We start from the raw sequence: 17,500 nt of genomic DNA on the forward strand, positions 1-17,500 counted from the left end.
TTTTCATCTGATTCAAACCGTTCCCACTTCAAACTGTTCAGCCTATTCGGGAGTCGCGGGCTTTCCCTTGACAATTTCCAAAAATTCCCAGATTTCCCAGAATTCCAGGTTTTCCGGGACATTTTTTCCCATTCAAAATGAATTGGCCATTTTTCAAACTTCCAGCATTCCCACATTTTTCAACCTTTTCAAACCATTCCACCTTCAACACATTCCACTCATCCTGGACATTCAAACTTTCATTTTTACGAGTTCAAAAAAATTCCAGGAATTCCCAAAATTCCCGTTTTTTCAAACCCTTTTTTGATCCTTTTTTCTGTCGACTACTCCTCCCACATTTTTGAACCCACTTCAACCGTCAAAGCATTCCTCTTAATCACACCAGAAAAAACTAAGTTGTTTTTCGAACTGGTAAAATTCCCGGTTTTCCTGAAATTCCAGGAATTCCTTAATATCTTTTTCACAATTAAAAATGTTACTACTTCAACATTTCTCGACCGATTTTGAAAGATTCCAACACCAACCATTCAGAACATTCACATTTTTTAACATTTCAAAGAAATTCCCGCTTTTCCCGAAATTCCCAAATTTCCAGGAAGTTCCCATTGAAATGAATGGGACATTTTTCCAAGGTGAACAATTCCCACATTTTTTAACCTATTCAAACTATTCCACCTTCAACATATTCCACTTATCCTGGACATTCAAACTTTCATTTTTACAAGTTCAAAAAAATTCCAGGAATTCCCAAAATTCCCTTTTTTTTAAACCCTTTTTTGACCCTTTTTTCTGTTGACAACTCCTCCCACATTTTTTTTCAACCGTCAAAGCATTCCTCTTAATCAGAACAAAAAAACGAAAATTCCCGGTTTTCCTGAAATTCCAGGAATTCTTTAATACCCTTTTCACAATTAAAAATGTTACTACTTTAACATTTCTCGACCGATGTTGAAAGATTCCAACACCAACCATTTCAACTTATTCAGAACATTCACATTCTTTTACATTTTCAAAAAAACTCCCGCTTTCCTTGAAATTCCCAAATTTCCAGGAAGTTCCCATTGAAATGAATGGGACATTTTTCCAAGGTGCACAATTCCCACATTTTTCAACCTATTCAAACCGTTCCAACATCAACACATTCCACTCATCCTGGACATTCAAACGTGTATTTTTACAAGTTAAAATTTTTTCCAGGAATTCCCCAAATTCCCGTTTTTTCAAACCCTTTTTTGACCCTTTTTTCTGTCGACTACTCTCTCATTTTTTAACCCTTTTCAACCGTCAAATCATTCCTCTTAATCACACCAGAAAAAACAAAGTTGTTTTTCGAACTGGTAAAGTTCCCGGTTTTCCTGAAATTCCAGGAATTCCTTAATACATTTTTCACAATTAAAAATGTTACTACTTCAACATTTCTCGACCGATGTTGAAAGATTCCAACACCAACCATTCAGAACATTCACATTTTTTAACATTTCAAAGAAATTCCCGCTTTTCCCGAAATTCCCAAATTTCCAGGAAGTTCCCATTGAAATGAATGGGACATTTTTCCAAGGTGCACAATTCCCACATTTTTTAACCTATTCAAACTATTCCACCTTCAACATATTCCACTTATCCTGGACATTCAAACTTTCATTTTTACAAGTTCAAAAAAATTCCAGTAATTCCCAAAATTCCCTTTTTTTTAAAACCCTTTTTTGACCCTTTTTTCTGTCGACAACTCCTCCCACATTTTTTTTCAACCGTCAAAGCATTCCTCTTACTCAGAACAAAAAAACAAAAATTCCCGGTTTTCCTGAAATTCCAGGAATTCCTTAATACCTTTTTCACAATTAAAAATGTTACTACTTCAACATTTCTCGACCGATGTTGAAAGATTCCAACACCAACCATTTCAACTCATTCAGAACATTCACATTCTTTTACATTTTCAAAAAAACTCCCGCTTTTCCCTGAAATTCCCAAATTTCCAGGAAGTTCCCATTGAAATGAATGGGACATTTTTCCAAGGTGCACAATTCCCACATTTTTCAACCTATTCAAACCATTCCACCTTCAACACATTCCACTCATCCTGGACATTCAAACGTTCATTTTTACAAGTTCAAAAAAATTCCAGGAATTCCCAAAATTCCCGTTTTTTCAAACTCTTTTTTTGACCCTTTTTTCTGTCGACGACTACTCCCACATTTTTTAACTCACTTCAACCGTCAAAGCATTCCTCTTAACCAGAACAAAAAAACTAAGTTGTTTTTCGAACTGGTAAAATTCCCGGTTTTCCTGAAATTCCAGGAATTCCTTAATACCTTTTTCACAATTAAAAATGTTACTACTTCAACATTTCTCGACCGATGTTGAAAGATTCCAAAACCAACCATTTCAACTCATTCAGAACATTCAAATTTTTTAACAAGTTCAAAAAAATTCCAGGAATTCCCAAAATTCCTGTTTTTTCAAACCCTTTTTTGACCCTTTTTTCTGTCAACTACTCCTCACACATTATTGTTCAACCGTAAAAGCATTCCTCTTAATCAGAACAAAAAACAGTTGTTTTTTGAACTGGTAAAATTTCTGGTTTTCCTGAAATTCCAGGAATTCCTTAATACCTTTTTCACAATTAAAAATGTTACTACTTCAACATTTCTCGACCGATGTTGAAAGATTCCAACACCAACCATTTCAACTCATTCAGAACATTCACATTCTTTTACATTTTCAAAAAAACTCCCACTTTTCCCTGAAATTCCCAAATTTCCAGGAAGTTCCCATTGAAATGAATGGGACATTTTTCCAAGGTGCACAATCCCCACATTTTTCAACCTATTCAAACCGTTCCAACATCAACACATTCCACTCATCCTGGACATTCAAACTTGTATTTTTACAAGTTCAAAAAAATTCCAGGAATTCCCAAAATTCCCGTTTTTTCAAACCCTTTTTTGACCCTTTTTTCTGTCGACTACTCCTCTCTCATTTTTGAACCCTTTTCAACCGTCAAAGCATTCCTCTTAATCACACCAGAAAAAACGAAGTTGTTTTTCGAACTGGTAAAGTTCCCGGTTTTCCTGAAATTCCAGGAATTCCTTAATAAATTTTTCACAATTAAAAATGTTGCTACTACAACATTTCTCAACCGATGTTGAAAGATTCCAACACCAACCATTCAGAACATTCACATTTTTTAACATTTCAAAGAAATTCCCGCATTTCCCGAAATTCCCAAATTTCCAGGAAGTTCCCATTGAAATGAATGGGACATTTTTCCAAGGTGCACAATTCCCACATTTTTTAACCTATTCAAACTATTCCACCTTCAACACATTCCACTTATCCTGGACATTCAAACTTTCATTTTTACAAGTTCAAAAAAATTCCAGGAATTCCCAAAATTCCCTTTTTTTTAAAACCCTTTTTTGACTCTTTTTTCTGTCGACAACTCCTCCCACATTTTTTTTCAACCGTCAAAGCATTCCTCTTACTCAGAACAAAAAAACGAAAATTCCCGGTTTTCCTGAAATTCCAGGAATTCCTTAATACCTTTTTCACAATTAAAAATGTTACTACTTTAACATTTCTCGACCGATGTTGAAAGATTCCAACACCAACCATTTCAACTCATTCAGAACATTCACATTTTTTTACATTTTCAAAAAAACTCCCGCTTTCCCCGAAATTCCCAAATTTCCAGGAAGTTCCCATTGAAATGAATGGGACATTTTTCCAAGTTTCACAATTCCCACATTTTTTAACCTATTCAAACCATTCCACCTTCAACACATTCCACTCATCCTGGACATTCAAACTAACACTTTCCCAAGTTCCAAACCAAATTCCTGTTTTCCTGGAAATGTAAACTTTTCTACATTAAAACCATTCCAACATTGAAACTATTCTTACATTCATACTACATTCTGTCAGCATTTCACTTCCACTTCAGCATTGGAGCATTCACACATCATCTAGTTATGTATACATCTCTCCCAGTCAGTCTGCTCTTCTCTGCATGCTCCATGACCTTTTTCTAGCAAGAAGTGTCTCTTACACGTCATCACTGCTCCAATAAATGGCTTTATTGAAGGGATGAATTGAATCATTTGGCTTTCCCATTGTAAATATATTAGTTCCAGGGTCAATATCATAAATACTGTAAACTTATGTGCACAGCAAGTAATGTTTAGTGCTGTCTGGCTTGAAAAACAAATCATGAAATAATACTTTACAGATACTGTAATACAAAAGCCAAAAGCAGGGAAGTTGTCACGTTGTGTAAATGGTAAATAAAAAGAGAATACAACAAATCCTTTTCAACTTATATTCAATTGAATAGACTGCAAAGACAAGATATTTCATGTTCACACTGAGAAACTTTATTTTTTTGCAAATAATCATGAACTTAGAATTGAATGGCAGCAACACATGTCAAAAAAGGCATTTTTACCACTGTGTTACATGGCCTTTCCTTTTAACAACACTCAGTAAAGGTTTGGGAACTGAGGAGACACATTTTTGAAGTGGAATTAATTCTCATTCTTGCTTGATGTACAGCTTAAGTTGTTCAACAGTCTCCCTTCTCATATTTTAGCCTTCACACATTTTCAATGTCTGGACTACAGGCAGGCCAGTCTAGTACCCGCACTCTTTTACTATGAATGATAAATGGGTTATACTTGTATAGCGCTTTTCTACCTTCAAGGTACTCAAAGCGCTTTGACAGTATTTCCACATTCACCCATTCACACACACATTCACACACTGATGGCGGGAGCTGCCATGCAAGGCGCTAACCAGCAGCCATCAGGAGCAAGGGTGAAGTGTCTTGCCCAAGGACACAACGGACGTGACTAGGATGGTAGAAGGTGGGGATTGAACCCCAGTAACCAGCAACCTTCCGGCCACTCTACCAACTTCGCCACGCAGCCACGCTGTTGTAACACGTGGCTTGGCATTGTCTTGCTGAAATAAGCAGGGGCGTCCATGATGACGTTGCTTGGATGACAACTTTTTTGGCAATGTGTTGCTGCCATTAAATTCTAAGTTCCTGATTATTTGCACAAAAAAATGGTTTCTCAGTGTGAACATGAAATATCTTGTCTTTGCAGTCTATTCAATTGAATATAAGTTAAAAAGGATTTGTTGTATTCTCTTTTTATTGACCATCTACACAACGTAAACACTTCACTGGATTTGAGTTTTGTACATATACTGCTGAACAAGCTGTACAAAGGCTACTCTGAATTATATCTACCTTTTCTTGTCCCTTCAGAAGATTTCCTTGAATATAAAGGATTGATTAAATGTCAGGGGTGTAATTACTCTTTTTAGATCTTGTATAAAACATTGTTGTTGTGTGTTTGCATTGAAAGTGGTAGAAAATGTGTCCAGGCTGGTCCAGCATTATTACCATCCTGTAATATTAGTTGATCTTTGGTTGTTGTCACTATTGCAGAGCTACTTTTATCATGATGAGCAACAAGAGAATCACTTGGAATGAAGGGGAAGTTATTTAAAGATCAAATGGTATACACACCACTCCCACACATGGTATACACACCACTCTCGTGTCATTGATCCATAGCTCCTCTCAGGATGATTGTACAACAATGCCCTTTTTCTTCAATATCTGGGGAAACCACGTCTATTTTCTTCTGTCTCTGTCTGGCAATTGGCTTTCGATTTGCTATCAAGTGTTTTATTTTTGGTAAACGGCACACTGATACCACCCAAGACATTCCCATTAGGCGGGACGTTTTTGTTTTTTTCACCCGCTTTCCGCTCAAAAACCGAAAGACGAGTTAGCCAGGAGCATACCAATGTACACAGACGTTGAAAACATGGTGATGAGGGAATTGAAAGGCTCGCCATTCTGAGAGTGTACAAATATTTGAAGGTGTAAAGAAGCCTTGTAGTCAACCCTGTGGTACAACATGGTCACATTGTAGTCAACCCTGTGGTACAACATGGTCACATTGTTGTCTCAACCCTGTGGTACAACATGGTCACATTGTTGTCTCAACCCTGTGGTACAACATGGTCACACTGTTGTAGTCAACCCTGTGGTACAACATGGTCACACTATTGTCTCAACCCTGTGGAGACAACAATGTGACCATGTTGTACCACAGGGTTGAGACAATAGTGTGACCATGTTGTGCCACAGGCAGGCCAGTCTAGTACCCGCACTCTTTTACTACGAAGCCACGTTGATGTAACACGTGGCTTGACATTGTCTTGCTGAAATAAGCAGGGGCGTCCATGGTAACGTTGCTTGGATGGCAACATATGTTGCTCCAAAAGCTGTATGTACCTTTCAGCATTAATGGTGCCTTCACAGATGTGTAAGTTACCCATGTCTTGGCCACTAATACACCCCCATACCATCACACATGCTGCCTTTTACACTTTCACCCTAGAACAATCCGGGTGGTTCTTTTCCTCTTTGGTCCGGAGGACACGACGTCCACAGTTTCCAAAAACAATTAGAAATGTGGACTCGTCAGACAACAGAACACTTTTCCACTTTGTATCAGTCCATCTTAGATGAGCTCGCTGGCGGCTTTTCTGGGTGTTGTTGATAAATGGCTTTAGCTTTGCATAATAGCGTTTTAACTTGCACTTACAGATGTAGCGACCAACTGTAGTTACTGACAGTGGTTTTCTGAAGTGTTCCTGAGCCCATGTGGTGATATCCTTTACACACTGATGTGGCTTTTTGATGCAGTACCGCCTGAGGGATCCAAGGTGTGTAATATCATGGCTTACGTGCAGTGATTTCTCCACATTCTCTCAACCTTTTGATGATATTACGGAGCGTAGATGGTGAAATCCCTAAATTCCTTGTTGAGAAATGTTGTTCTTCAACAATTTGCTCAGGCATTTGTTGACAAAGTGGTGACCCTCGACCCTGTCCTTGTTTGTGAACGACTGAGCATTTCATGGAATCTACTTTTATTCCCAATCATGGCACCCACCTGTTCCCAATTAGCCTGTTCACCTGTGGGATGTTCCAAATAAGTGTTCGATGAGCATTCCTCAACTTTCTTGGTCTTTTTTGCCACTCGTGCCAGCTTTTTTGAAACATGTCACAGCCATCAAATTCCAAATGAGCTAATATTTGAAAAAAGTAACAAAGTTTGTCAGTGTGAACATGAAATATCTTGTCTTTGCAGTCTATTCAATTGAATATAAGTTGAAAAGGATTTGTTGTATTCTCTTTTTATTGAGCATTTACACAACGTGACAACTTCACTGCTTTTGGCGTTTTTGTATATAGGTAGTTTTCTGTATATTGTAGTTTGAAACATTTCCCCCTGCCTCCCGTTTAGGTTGCTATGGTGTTGCTGCAGACCACAGCGGTGACCAGTGGTCATGTGATCGATGTGCGGAGGGAGTCTCCACAGCAGTAAGCACCTTTTATTTAAATGTCCCACTTTGTTGACACTTTATGTCCTTTTAACAACCATTTCTAACATTCTGTCCCATTTTATTTCATGCACTCACTATTCAATACTAATTAGGGTCCGCCCTGTAACCAGTACAAAGGACTCCCTCAGGGAGTCCTTTGTACTGGTTACAAAGGAACCTATTGTTATTGTAAGGTTTTATTATTAGGGTCCGCACACGACCATTGTCATTATTCTTTATTCTTCCGCCGCCACAAAAAACGCTAATTTGAGCCACTTAACATGCTCTAAAACTCACCAAATTTGACACACACATCAGGACCTGCGAAAATTTCAATAAAATAAAGAAACCAAACCCCAAAAATCAAAATTGCGCTCGAGCGCCCCCTAGGAAAAAACAAAAACAAACTGCCTGTAACTCCCACTAGGAAGGTCGTAGAGACATGAAACAAAAACCTCTATGTAGGTCAGACTTAGACCTACATTTCATAATTTTACATCCTCGGGCAAAAAACCAACAGGAAGTTGGCAATTTCCCCTTCAAGACAAAATTGTACTAAAAAAACTCGTTTTTGCCTCTTTGAGCTGTAATTTGACCCCCTTAAAATACTTCAAAACTCACCAAACTTCTCAGGACTGCTGGAAATTGCGATCTCAAAAAATAACTGAACCCCGAAACTCCAAATTGTGCTCTAGAGCAATTTTTAAATAAAACAGAGAAAAAACTGCTTTTTAGAGGAAAACTCAGACAAAACTGCTTGTAACTTCCGGTAGGAACGTCTTAGAGACATGAAACAAATACCTCTATGTAGGTCTCGCCTAGACCTACATTTCATAGATTGACATCCTTCAGCAAAAATCAACAGGAAGTTTGCTATTCGTCCTTCAAAACAAAATTTTTGTTACAACCGGTCACCAAACATCAAACGTTATCTCCTCTGAGCGCGTTTGTCGTTTCGGCTTCAAACTGCTACAGGAGAGAGATTGAACCCTTCTAATTAAAAGTTGACGACGGCGTTTTGATACGTGCTACGGTTTTGATTTTACGAGCCTTCAAAGACCCGCAGCACTAAAGTTGCTCCGGTGCCAAAAATGACAACGAAAATGCAATTACTCCTTCTTTGTCCTCAAAATTCTACACACAATAGCCTATAATGACAATGTGAACTCAGACACAACTTCCTCTAACTCCCAGTACGAATATCGTAGAGACATGAAACAAAAACCTCTATGTAGGTCTCACTCAGGACTACCACTGGACAAAAGTATTGGGACACCTAGGACTAGCACCTGCCAAAATGCGGACCCGTCCAACGCTGCTTGCAGCTTTAATTATTAGTACGACGTTAAAATAAATCATCAGAAGTATTAACTTGTAATATCTTCCCCCTATGCACGGCGTGGCTCGGGTGGTAGAGCGGCCGTGTTCCTTTTAGGTTATAATTACCGGTACGTTCTCTTATTACCAATCTGTTTTAATGTTGTTTTGTGGAATTTTTCCATGTGCGTTAGACATAATTAACAAAAATATTGTACTCTTAGATTTCAATATGTTTGAATATTGCGTCTTACAGTTCTGGGGCCGTACTTATCAAGCTTCTTAGAGTGCCATTTTACACTTAAGTCCTGAGAATTTGCTAAATTTAGTCCTACTCTCAAACTTAAGAATAAAAGCTTTTTATCAACGTTCTTAAGTCTAAGAATCACTCCTACTCTCCACGATATTTAAGAGACCTTCAGAGGTGTCTTAAGTGGTTAGGAGTTGCCAGCAGGGGATGGCACTGAGGCGAGAGAGACGTGCGCCAACGTTCAGGGAGCGGAACGATGTTCTGGATTTGTTTGATGACGAGCAGCTGATCAAACGGTATCGCTTAGACAGAGCGGGTATTATTTTTGTCACAGATTTAATACTTTTCGATTCCGTGTTGATTTCTGCATGTGTCTGCAGTGGGCTAGTATATATAGAGCAGGGGTCACCAACGCGGTGCCCGCGGGCACCAGGTAGCCCGTAAGGACCAGATGAGTAGCCCGCTGGCCTGTTCTAAAAATAGCTCAAATAGCAGCACTTACAAGTGAGCTGCCTCTATTTTTTAAATTGTATTTATTTACTAGCAAGCTGGTCTCGCTTTGCCCGACATTTTTAATTCTAAGAGAGACAAAACTCAAATAGAATTTGAAAATCCAAGAAAATATTTTAAAGACTTTGTCTTCACTTGTTTAAATAAATTCATTAATTTTTTTACTTTGCTTCTTATAACTTTCAGAAAGACAATTTTAGAGAAAAAATACAACCTTAAAAATGATTTTAGGATTTTTAAACACATATACCTTTTTACCTTTTAAATTCCTTCCTCTTCTTTCCTGACAATTTAAATCAATGTTCAAGTAAATTTTTTAATTTTTTTTATTGTAAAGAATAATAAATACATTTTAATTTAATTCTTCATTTTAGCTTCTGTTTTTTCGACAAAGAATATTTGTGAAATATTTCTTCAAACTTATTATTTATTCTGGCAAATCTAGAAAATTTGTAGAATCAAATTTAAATCTTATTTCAAAGTCTTTTGAATTTCTTTTAAAATTTTTGTTCTGGAAAATGTAGAAAAAATAATGATATAGAAATATAGTTTGGTCCAATTTGTTATATATTCTAACAAAGTGCAGATTGGATTTTAACCTATTTAAAACATGTCATCAAAATTCTAAAATTAATCTTAATCAGGAAAAATTACTAATGATGTTCCATAAAAAATTTTTTAAAAGTTCTTCTCTTTTTTTTTTCGGTTGAATTTTAAAGAGTCGAAATTGAAGATAAACTATGTTTCAAAATTTAATTGTCATTTTTGTTCGGGTTTTCTCCTCTTTTATACCGTTCAATTAAGTGTAAATATCATTAATTATTAATAATAACATAGAGTTAAAGGTAACTTGAGCAAATTGGCTATTTCTGGCAATTTATTGAAGTGTGTATCAAACTAGTAGCCCTTTGCATTAATCACTACCCAAGAAGTAGCTCTTGCTTTCAAAAAGGTTGGTGACCCCTGATATAGAGCCACCCACACCAGTTTCAAATTAGTTGCCTAATTAATGAATTGGAAAGAAAATGTTATGACAGTAGCGTATGTGTGTGGCCGTGAGGTGAGTGACGTCAGTGAGTGTGTGGGCGAGAGAAGAGAGGGAGCGGTAGCGTGAGTGCCGGCGGGGACTAGTTTGTTTTGTATTATTTTGTAGTTTATTGTCAAAATATACACTCCCATTGTCCACTTAAATATTTCCAAGATATTTCTTTATTCTTAGACAACGGATTCCCTTCCGTGATTGGTCATTTCTATGGACACAGAAATGACGTCACCTAAAATTGCGTTTACGGCACATAGTAATGTCGTAATTCAGCTCTGAGTGTGACACTTAAGATTCAGTCCTACACTTCGCTGAAAGTGTGAGTAAGACGCTTGATAACTAACTTTTAAGTGCAGCTTTCAGCCAAGAATTTATTTACTCTTAAGTCAACTCTTAGCAGACTTCTTAGGAGTCATTCTAAGAAGCTTGATAAGTACGGCCCCAGTTCTGTAAAAGGAAAATTGGATTTAATTAAGACCCACACTTCAGTACAATATGTCATGTATGGAACAATATTATTACCGTACATTCCGACTATAAGCCGCAAATTTTTTTCCTACGCTTTAAACCACGCGGCTAATTAATGGATTTTCCTAATGCAAATAGTTTAAAAAACATAAAGGAAAGATGGCGCCATCTTTTGGAGGAGTCCACTCACTGCCGGTGCTGTAGTGCTGCGTGGCCTTTCCGTTTAGACTGAGCTTTCTACCGGAAATAAGATTGCCGTTTCACTTGCTAGCCGTCCATAGCGGTCCTACTCGTATGGACTCTTCATTTATCACTCCTAGCAACGTTTGTAAGTTTTACAATACAACTAAAACTATTCTTACTTACTAAACCGTCTACCTACTCCTTTTCAGATGAGCAATTCTAAACATTAAATCCCGGACTATAAGCCGCTACTTTCAACCTGGCGGCATTTAAAACGGTGCGGCTGATTTATGGAGTTTTCTTCGCCGACGACCATAAAAAGGTGTGTTACTGTTTGTGCTACGGCGCCATCTTTTGGACGAGCTGGCTCACAGCAGGGTCCTTCCATTTTGTGGTTTGAACCCGAAGTGTTGGTGTCGTTCCGTCTTCTAGCCGTCCATAGCGTTTTTACTCGCATGAATTCTTCATTCATCGCTCCAAGCAACGTTTGTAAGTTTTACAATATAACTAAAACAATTCTTACTCACTAAAGCGTCCCATGAATGACGTCTGTAGGAGTTTTCATGCATATTTGTACGTGCTATCACAATCAAGCTAGCGTCGTTAGCGTTAGCTAATATGCTAACACATTTACGAGTGTCTGTGTTGGTATTATTTTAACTGTATTTTCAGCATCTTATGTGAATCACAACTTCGGATTTAATCATGACAACTTTATGGATATTTATGTGACGTGTCGTCTTGCGGCTTGGAAAAGAGGAAGGAACAAATGTGCTGGAAATGATCATGAAACGGAGAGGAGGATTAAATAAGCTCTGCTTCTACCTACTCCTTTTCAGACATGTTGGAATGTGCAGTTCTAACATGGGAAGTACTGTACACTTCGGACTGTAACTGCTACTTTGAACCCTGTGCATTATAAAACAGTGCGGATAATTCATGGATTTTTCTTCGTTGACGGCCATAATGCAAATAGTTTTCTATTAACTTACAACGGCATTCTTTTTGTATTGTTTCAGTTTCACAAATTCCTCAGTAAATTCACCAAAAACGTCCGTGGAGTTATTGAGTCTGTTTAGCTGATTGGAGAGCTAGCTTGCGCAGCTAGTGGGTCCATGACCATGACTTCTGTTTTGTTTGATCAGCCGTTTTACTGCCGTGTTACAGACACCGTTTGGAAACAATTAAGGTATGTAAATGAACATTTACAGAATATTTCTGTGTAAATTACTCATTTCACAACGTATATATCTGCCACTTATAGTCTGGTGCAGCTTATATATGGGAAACAAATCCTTTTAGAATTTAGTGGGTGTGGCTTGTATACCAGTATGTTTTGTAGTCTGGAAAATACGGTAATCTTCTACTAAATGGGGGGTGGGGGGGGGGAGCATGTTATTTTGTAGACCAACAGATACCACATTGCTTCATTTGTAAACAATTATGGTATGTAAATAAACCTTTACAGAATATTTCTGTGTAAATTACTAATTTCACAACGTATATATCTGTGACTTATAGTCCGGTCCGGCTTATATATGGGAAACAAATCCTTTTAGAATTTAGTGGGTGTGGCTTGTATACCAGTATGTTTTGTAGTCTGGAAAATACGGTCATCTTCCAACAAATAGGAGAAAAAAACGTGTTATTTACATTGCTTCATTTGTAAACAATTATGGTATGTAAATAAACATTTACGAAATATTTCTGTGTAAATTACTAATTTCACAACGTATATATCTGTGGCTTATAGTCCGGTGCGGCTTATATATGGGAAACAAATCCTTTTAGAATTTAGTGGGTGTGGCTTGTATACCAGTATGTTTTGTAGTCTGGAAAATACGGTCATCTACCACCAAATGGGGGGGGGGAAACATGTTATTTTGTAGACCAACAGATACCACATTGCTTCATTTGGAAACAATTATGGTATGTAAATAAACATTTACAGAATATTTCTGTGTAAATTACTCATTTCACAACATCTGCGATTAATAGTCCGGTGCTTCAAGAATTTAGTGGCTTATATTAAAGATGGACTTTATAGTCGGGAAAATCCGACATACAAAATCTGCATGGCTTTTTTGATTTGCCTATTTCTTCACCGCATACAAAACAGCGCTAGCTTGAGATATTTGAACCTCTCACAAAGACGCCGCGTGCTACCTGACAAAATAAGCCTTAAATCACCGCCGGTGCTCCTTCTTCGATACACGCCGAGCAAGAACGCTAACTCTTTAAGCCCTTTGAAAGTGAACTGAGCGAGCGCCAAACCATTTTCCCGGGGACAGACTTGAACGCAGCCTGGTTTAAAACCTCCCCTCTCAATATTTGTTCAGGAATGCTGTCTGTGTAACCTCAGAGGCGGGGCGCTGAAGAAAACCCAAAACGACAAGTGAGACAATTCTTCCGCGGTGTGACGAGCTGAGCCAATGTTTGAGCGTCTGAATCCCGTGTTTGCCAGGTGGGCCCACATCATGTGTGCGGTGGCGCTGCCCGAGGCCAGGTTCGGCAACGAAGCCAAGCGGGGTCCCATCGACACCAGTATGATCCCCACGCAGCGCTACAAACTGGTAAGCAGCTCCCTACTGGCGTGCAGCGCTGCAGGCTGTGTCTGATTAATGAAGTCTTCACAGCTCCAATTAGTGGCGTGAGACCAACATGCCCGCCATCAAAGCCAGATAATGAAGCACTGGTGGGTGCGAGAGTTGAAGTGGTTAGGTTAATGAGAGAGCCCCAGTGTGTCTCAGGAGACCTGACATGTTAGCACGCTCCATCATTGTTCCCTACAGAGCAAAGTAGCGGCTGAGGGGCTTCCGGACTCCACTTCTGAGCCAAGGGCAGGGCCGGGCAAACAATGTGTCTGGGGGGGCAATGTGTATGTGTGTGTAAATCGGGGGTCGGCAACCCGCATGCGGCTCTTTAGCGCCGCCCTAGTGGCTTTCTGGAGATTTTTCAAAAATGTATGAAGAATGGAAAAAGATGAGGGGAAAAAAATATATATTTTTTTGTTTTAGTATGGTTTGTGTAGGAGGACAAACATGACACAAACCTCCCTAATTGTTATAAATCACACTGTTTATATTAAACATGCTTCACTGATTCCAGTATTTGGCGAGCGCCGTTTTGTCCTACTTATTTTGGTGGTCCTTGAACTCACCGTATAGTTTGTTTACATGTATAACTTTCTCCGACTTTCTAGGACGTGTTTTATGCCACTTCTTTTTCTGTCTCATTTTGTCCACCAAACTTTTAACGTTGTGCATGAGTGCACAAAGGTGAGTTTTGTTGATGTTATTGACTTGTGTGGAGTGCTAATCAGACATATTTGGTCACTGCATGACTGCAAGCTAACCGATGCTAACATGCTATTTAGGCTAGCTATATGTACATATTGCATCATTATGCCTCATCTGTAGCTATATTTGAGCTCATTTAGTTTCCTTTAAGTCCTCTTAATTAAATGTATATCTCATGACACATGTAATATATGGCTTTTAATTTTTTGCGGCTCCAGACAGATTTGTTTTTGTATTTTTGGTCCAATTTGGCTCTTTCAACATTTTGGGTTGCCGACCCCTGGTGTAAATGATATACCGTATTCTTCGGATTATAAGTCGCCGTTTTTTTCATAGTTTGGCCGGGGGTGCGACTTCTACTCAGGAGCGACTTATGTGTGAAAGGATTAACACAAGTAATATTATTTAGCTCATTCGCGTAAGAGACAAAGCAAATGTCAGCAATCGTCACTCACACGTCGACCAATAAGAATTTGGCTGGGGAGGGTCGTGGCAGAAGTGCATTGTGGGTCGAGGGATGCTAACTGCTATATGCTATATGCTACGTCCGTAGCTGTTAAAATGGATCACATCAACATTGGCGGTAACTTACAAACCCCGTTTCCATATGAGTTGGGAAATTGTGTTAGATGTAAATATAAACGGAAAATCATTTCCAAGCCATATTGAGTTGAATATGCTACAAAGACAACATATTTGATGTTCAAACTCATAAACTTTTTTTTTTGTTGCAAATAATCATTAACTGTAGAATTTGATGGCAGCAACACGTGCCAAAGAAGTTGGGAAAGGTGGCAATAAATACTGATAAAGTTGAGGAATGCTCATCAAACACTTATTTGGAACATCCCACAGGTGAACAGGCAAATTGGGAACAGGTGGGTGCCATGATTGGGTATAAAAGTAGATTCCATGAAATGCTCAGTCATTCACAAACAAGGATGGGGCGAGGGTCACCACTTTGTCAACAAATGCCTGAGCAAATTGTTGAACAGTTTAAGAACAACCTTTCTCAAGCAGCTATTGCAAGGAATTGAGGGATTTCACCATCTACGCTCCGTAATATCATCAAAGGGTTCAGAGAATGTGGAGAAATCACTGCACGTAAGCAGCTAAGCCCGTGACCTTCCATCCCTCAGGCTGTACTGCATCAACAAGCCACATCAGTGTGTAAAGGATATCACCACATGGAACACTTCAGAAACCCACTGTCAGTAGCTACAGTCGGTCGCTACATCTGTAAGTGCAAGTTAAAACTCTCCTATGCAAGGCGAAAACCGTTTATCAACAACACCCAGAAACGCCGTCGGCTTGGCTGGGCCTGAGCTCATCTAAGATGGACTGATACAAAGTGGAAAAGTGTTCTGTGGTCTGACGAGTCCACATTTCAAATTGTTTTTGGAAACTGTGGACGTCGAGAGGAAAAGAACCATCCGGATTGTTCTAGGGTGAAAGTGTAAAAGGCAGCATGTGTGATGGTATGGGGGTGTATTAGTGGCCAAGACATGGGTAACTTACACATCAGTGAAGGCACCATTAATGCTGAAAGGTACATACAGCTTTTGGAGCAACATATGTTGCCATCCAAGCAACGTTACCATGGACGCCCCTGCTTATTTCAGCAAGACAATGCCAAGCCACGTGTTACATCAACGTGGCTTCATAGTAAAAGAGTGCGGGTACTAGACTGGCCTGCCTGTAGTCCAGACATTGAAAATGTGTGGCACCTAAAATGTGAGAAGGGAGACCCCCGGACTGTTGAACAACTTAAGCTGTACATCAAGCAAGAATGGGAAAGAATTCCACTTCAAAAATGTGTCTCCTCACTTCCCAAACCTTTACTGAGTGTTGTTAAAAGGAAAGGCCATGTAACACAGTGGTGAACATGCCCTTTCCCAACTACTTTGGCACGTGTTGCAGCCATGAAATTCTAAGTTCATTATTATTTGCAAAAAAAAAAAAAAGTTTATGAGTTTGAACATCAAATATGTTGTCTTTGTAGTGTCAAAGTGGTTTTCACTGAGGGCCACAAGGCAGTCATGTATACTGTTAGTCTAAAAGTCAATACTACTATTACACCATTTTTTTACGCATTTTATTACTAGATTTTTTTAGAAACTTAAATGTAAAAATGTATATTAAGTTGCAATAATTTCACCTCAAAATGTAGCCAGAATTTTACTGTAAAATGTGTTTGTTTTGTAACCGCAAATCAGCAAGTGTAGATTTTTGGGTGCATTACTGTAAATGCCAAAACGGCACCACAGTTTATTAAAGTAAAAAAAAGTACGGTTTTTGCTGTAAAAACCACAGTAAATTTCACAATTTGACCATTAAATCTAGTTACTTTTACATTGCATTACATATTATTAGTATTTATTTATATTTAAAAAATGGTTGAAATGTTTGATCATATATTTTTGCATAATTAGACAATATTTAAATTAACATAATTTGAGATTACATGGAGTAAATATTTTTTTTCTCCCAAAATAGAAAGAATACATTTAGTCAGAAAGGCTATTTATTGATACATATTATTTCAAGGCTTTCGAGGGCCAAATAAAATGAAGTGGCATCCTTGAGTTTGACACCTGTGCTTTAGTTTTGTGCAAATGTCACTTCACCTCTAAAACATTTGAGCATAATCCCATCATATCTTCCAAAAAACTAGCGGTCCAGCATTAGCAGTGAAGACTGGAGGTGATGTTGCCATGGCAATGAGAGATGCTATTATCCTCCTATGAAGGTTAAGATGGACATGTTCTGGGTGTTCATCCTCTTCTCACATCCTCCACGTGCTTTGAGGCCAGCCCTGGACCCGTTGCCCCTTCAGCAGCCCACTGCATTCATAATTGACTTTCTCTCTCCCCACTCATCCATTATTTACTGTGGGAATGTTCTTCACGCCTGGCTGCACACCGCCACTAGAACACGCCCCAGAGAGGGCACAGGTCTGGCCGGGGAGAGGGTTAGGGTCCCACTGTGAAACATAAAAGTCCCTCCACGTTGTCACACTGCTCC

The 17,500-nt window shown here is 38.7% G+C and overlaps 1 protein-coding gene across 8 annotated transcripts in view; it reads left to right on the forward strand.

Moving 5' to 3' along the window:
* kdm4c (lysine (K)-specific demethylase 4C) overlaps window positions 1–17,500 on the forward strand; it is a 107,994-nt gene that overhangs the window by 64,580 nt on the left and 25,914 nt on the right. For all 8 annotated transcript variants that reach the window (XM_062027349.1, XM_062027351.1, XM_062027353.1 and 5 more), the window contains exons 15-17: window positions 7,329–7,405; window positions 13,517–13,572; window positions 13,642–13,750. In XM_062027349.1, coding sequence (XP_061883333.1) covers window positions 7,329–7,405; window positions 13,517–13,572; window positions 13,642–13,750 — 242 coding nt within the window. The remainder of the gene's footprint in view (window positions 1–7,328; window positions 7,406–13,516; window positions 13,573–13,641; window positions 13,751–17,500) is intronic.

The sequence above is a fragment of the Entelurus aequoreus genome, linkage group LG18, assembly GCF_033978785.1.
Source record: "Entelurus aequoreus isolate RoL-2023_Sb linkage group LG18, RoL_Eaeq_v1.1, whole genome shotgun sequence".
Lineage (NCBI taxonomy): Eukaryota > Metazoa > Chordata > Actinopteri > Syngnathiformes > Syngnathidae > Entelurus > Entelurus aequoreus.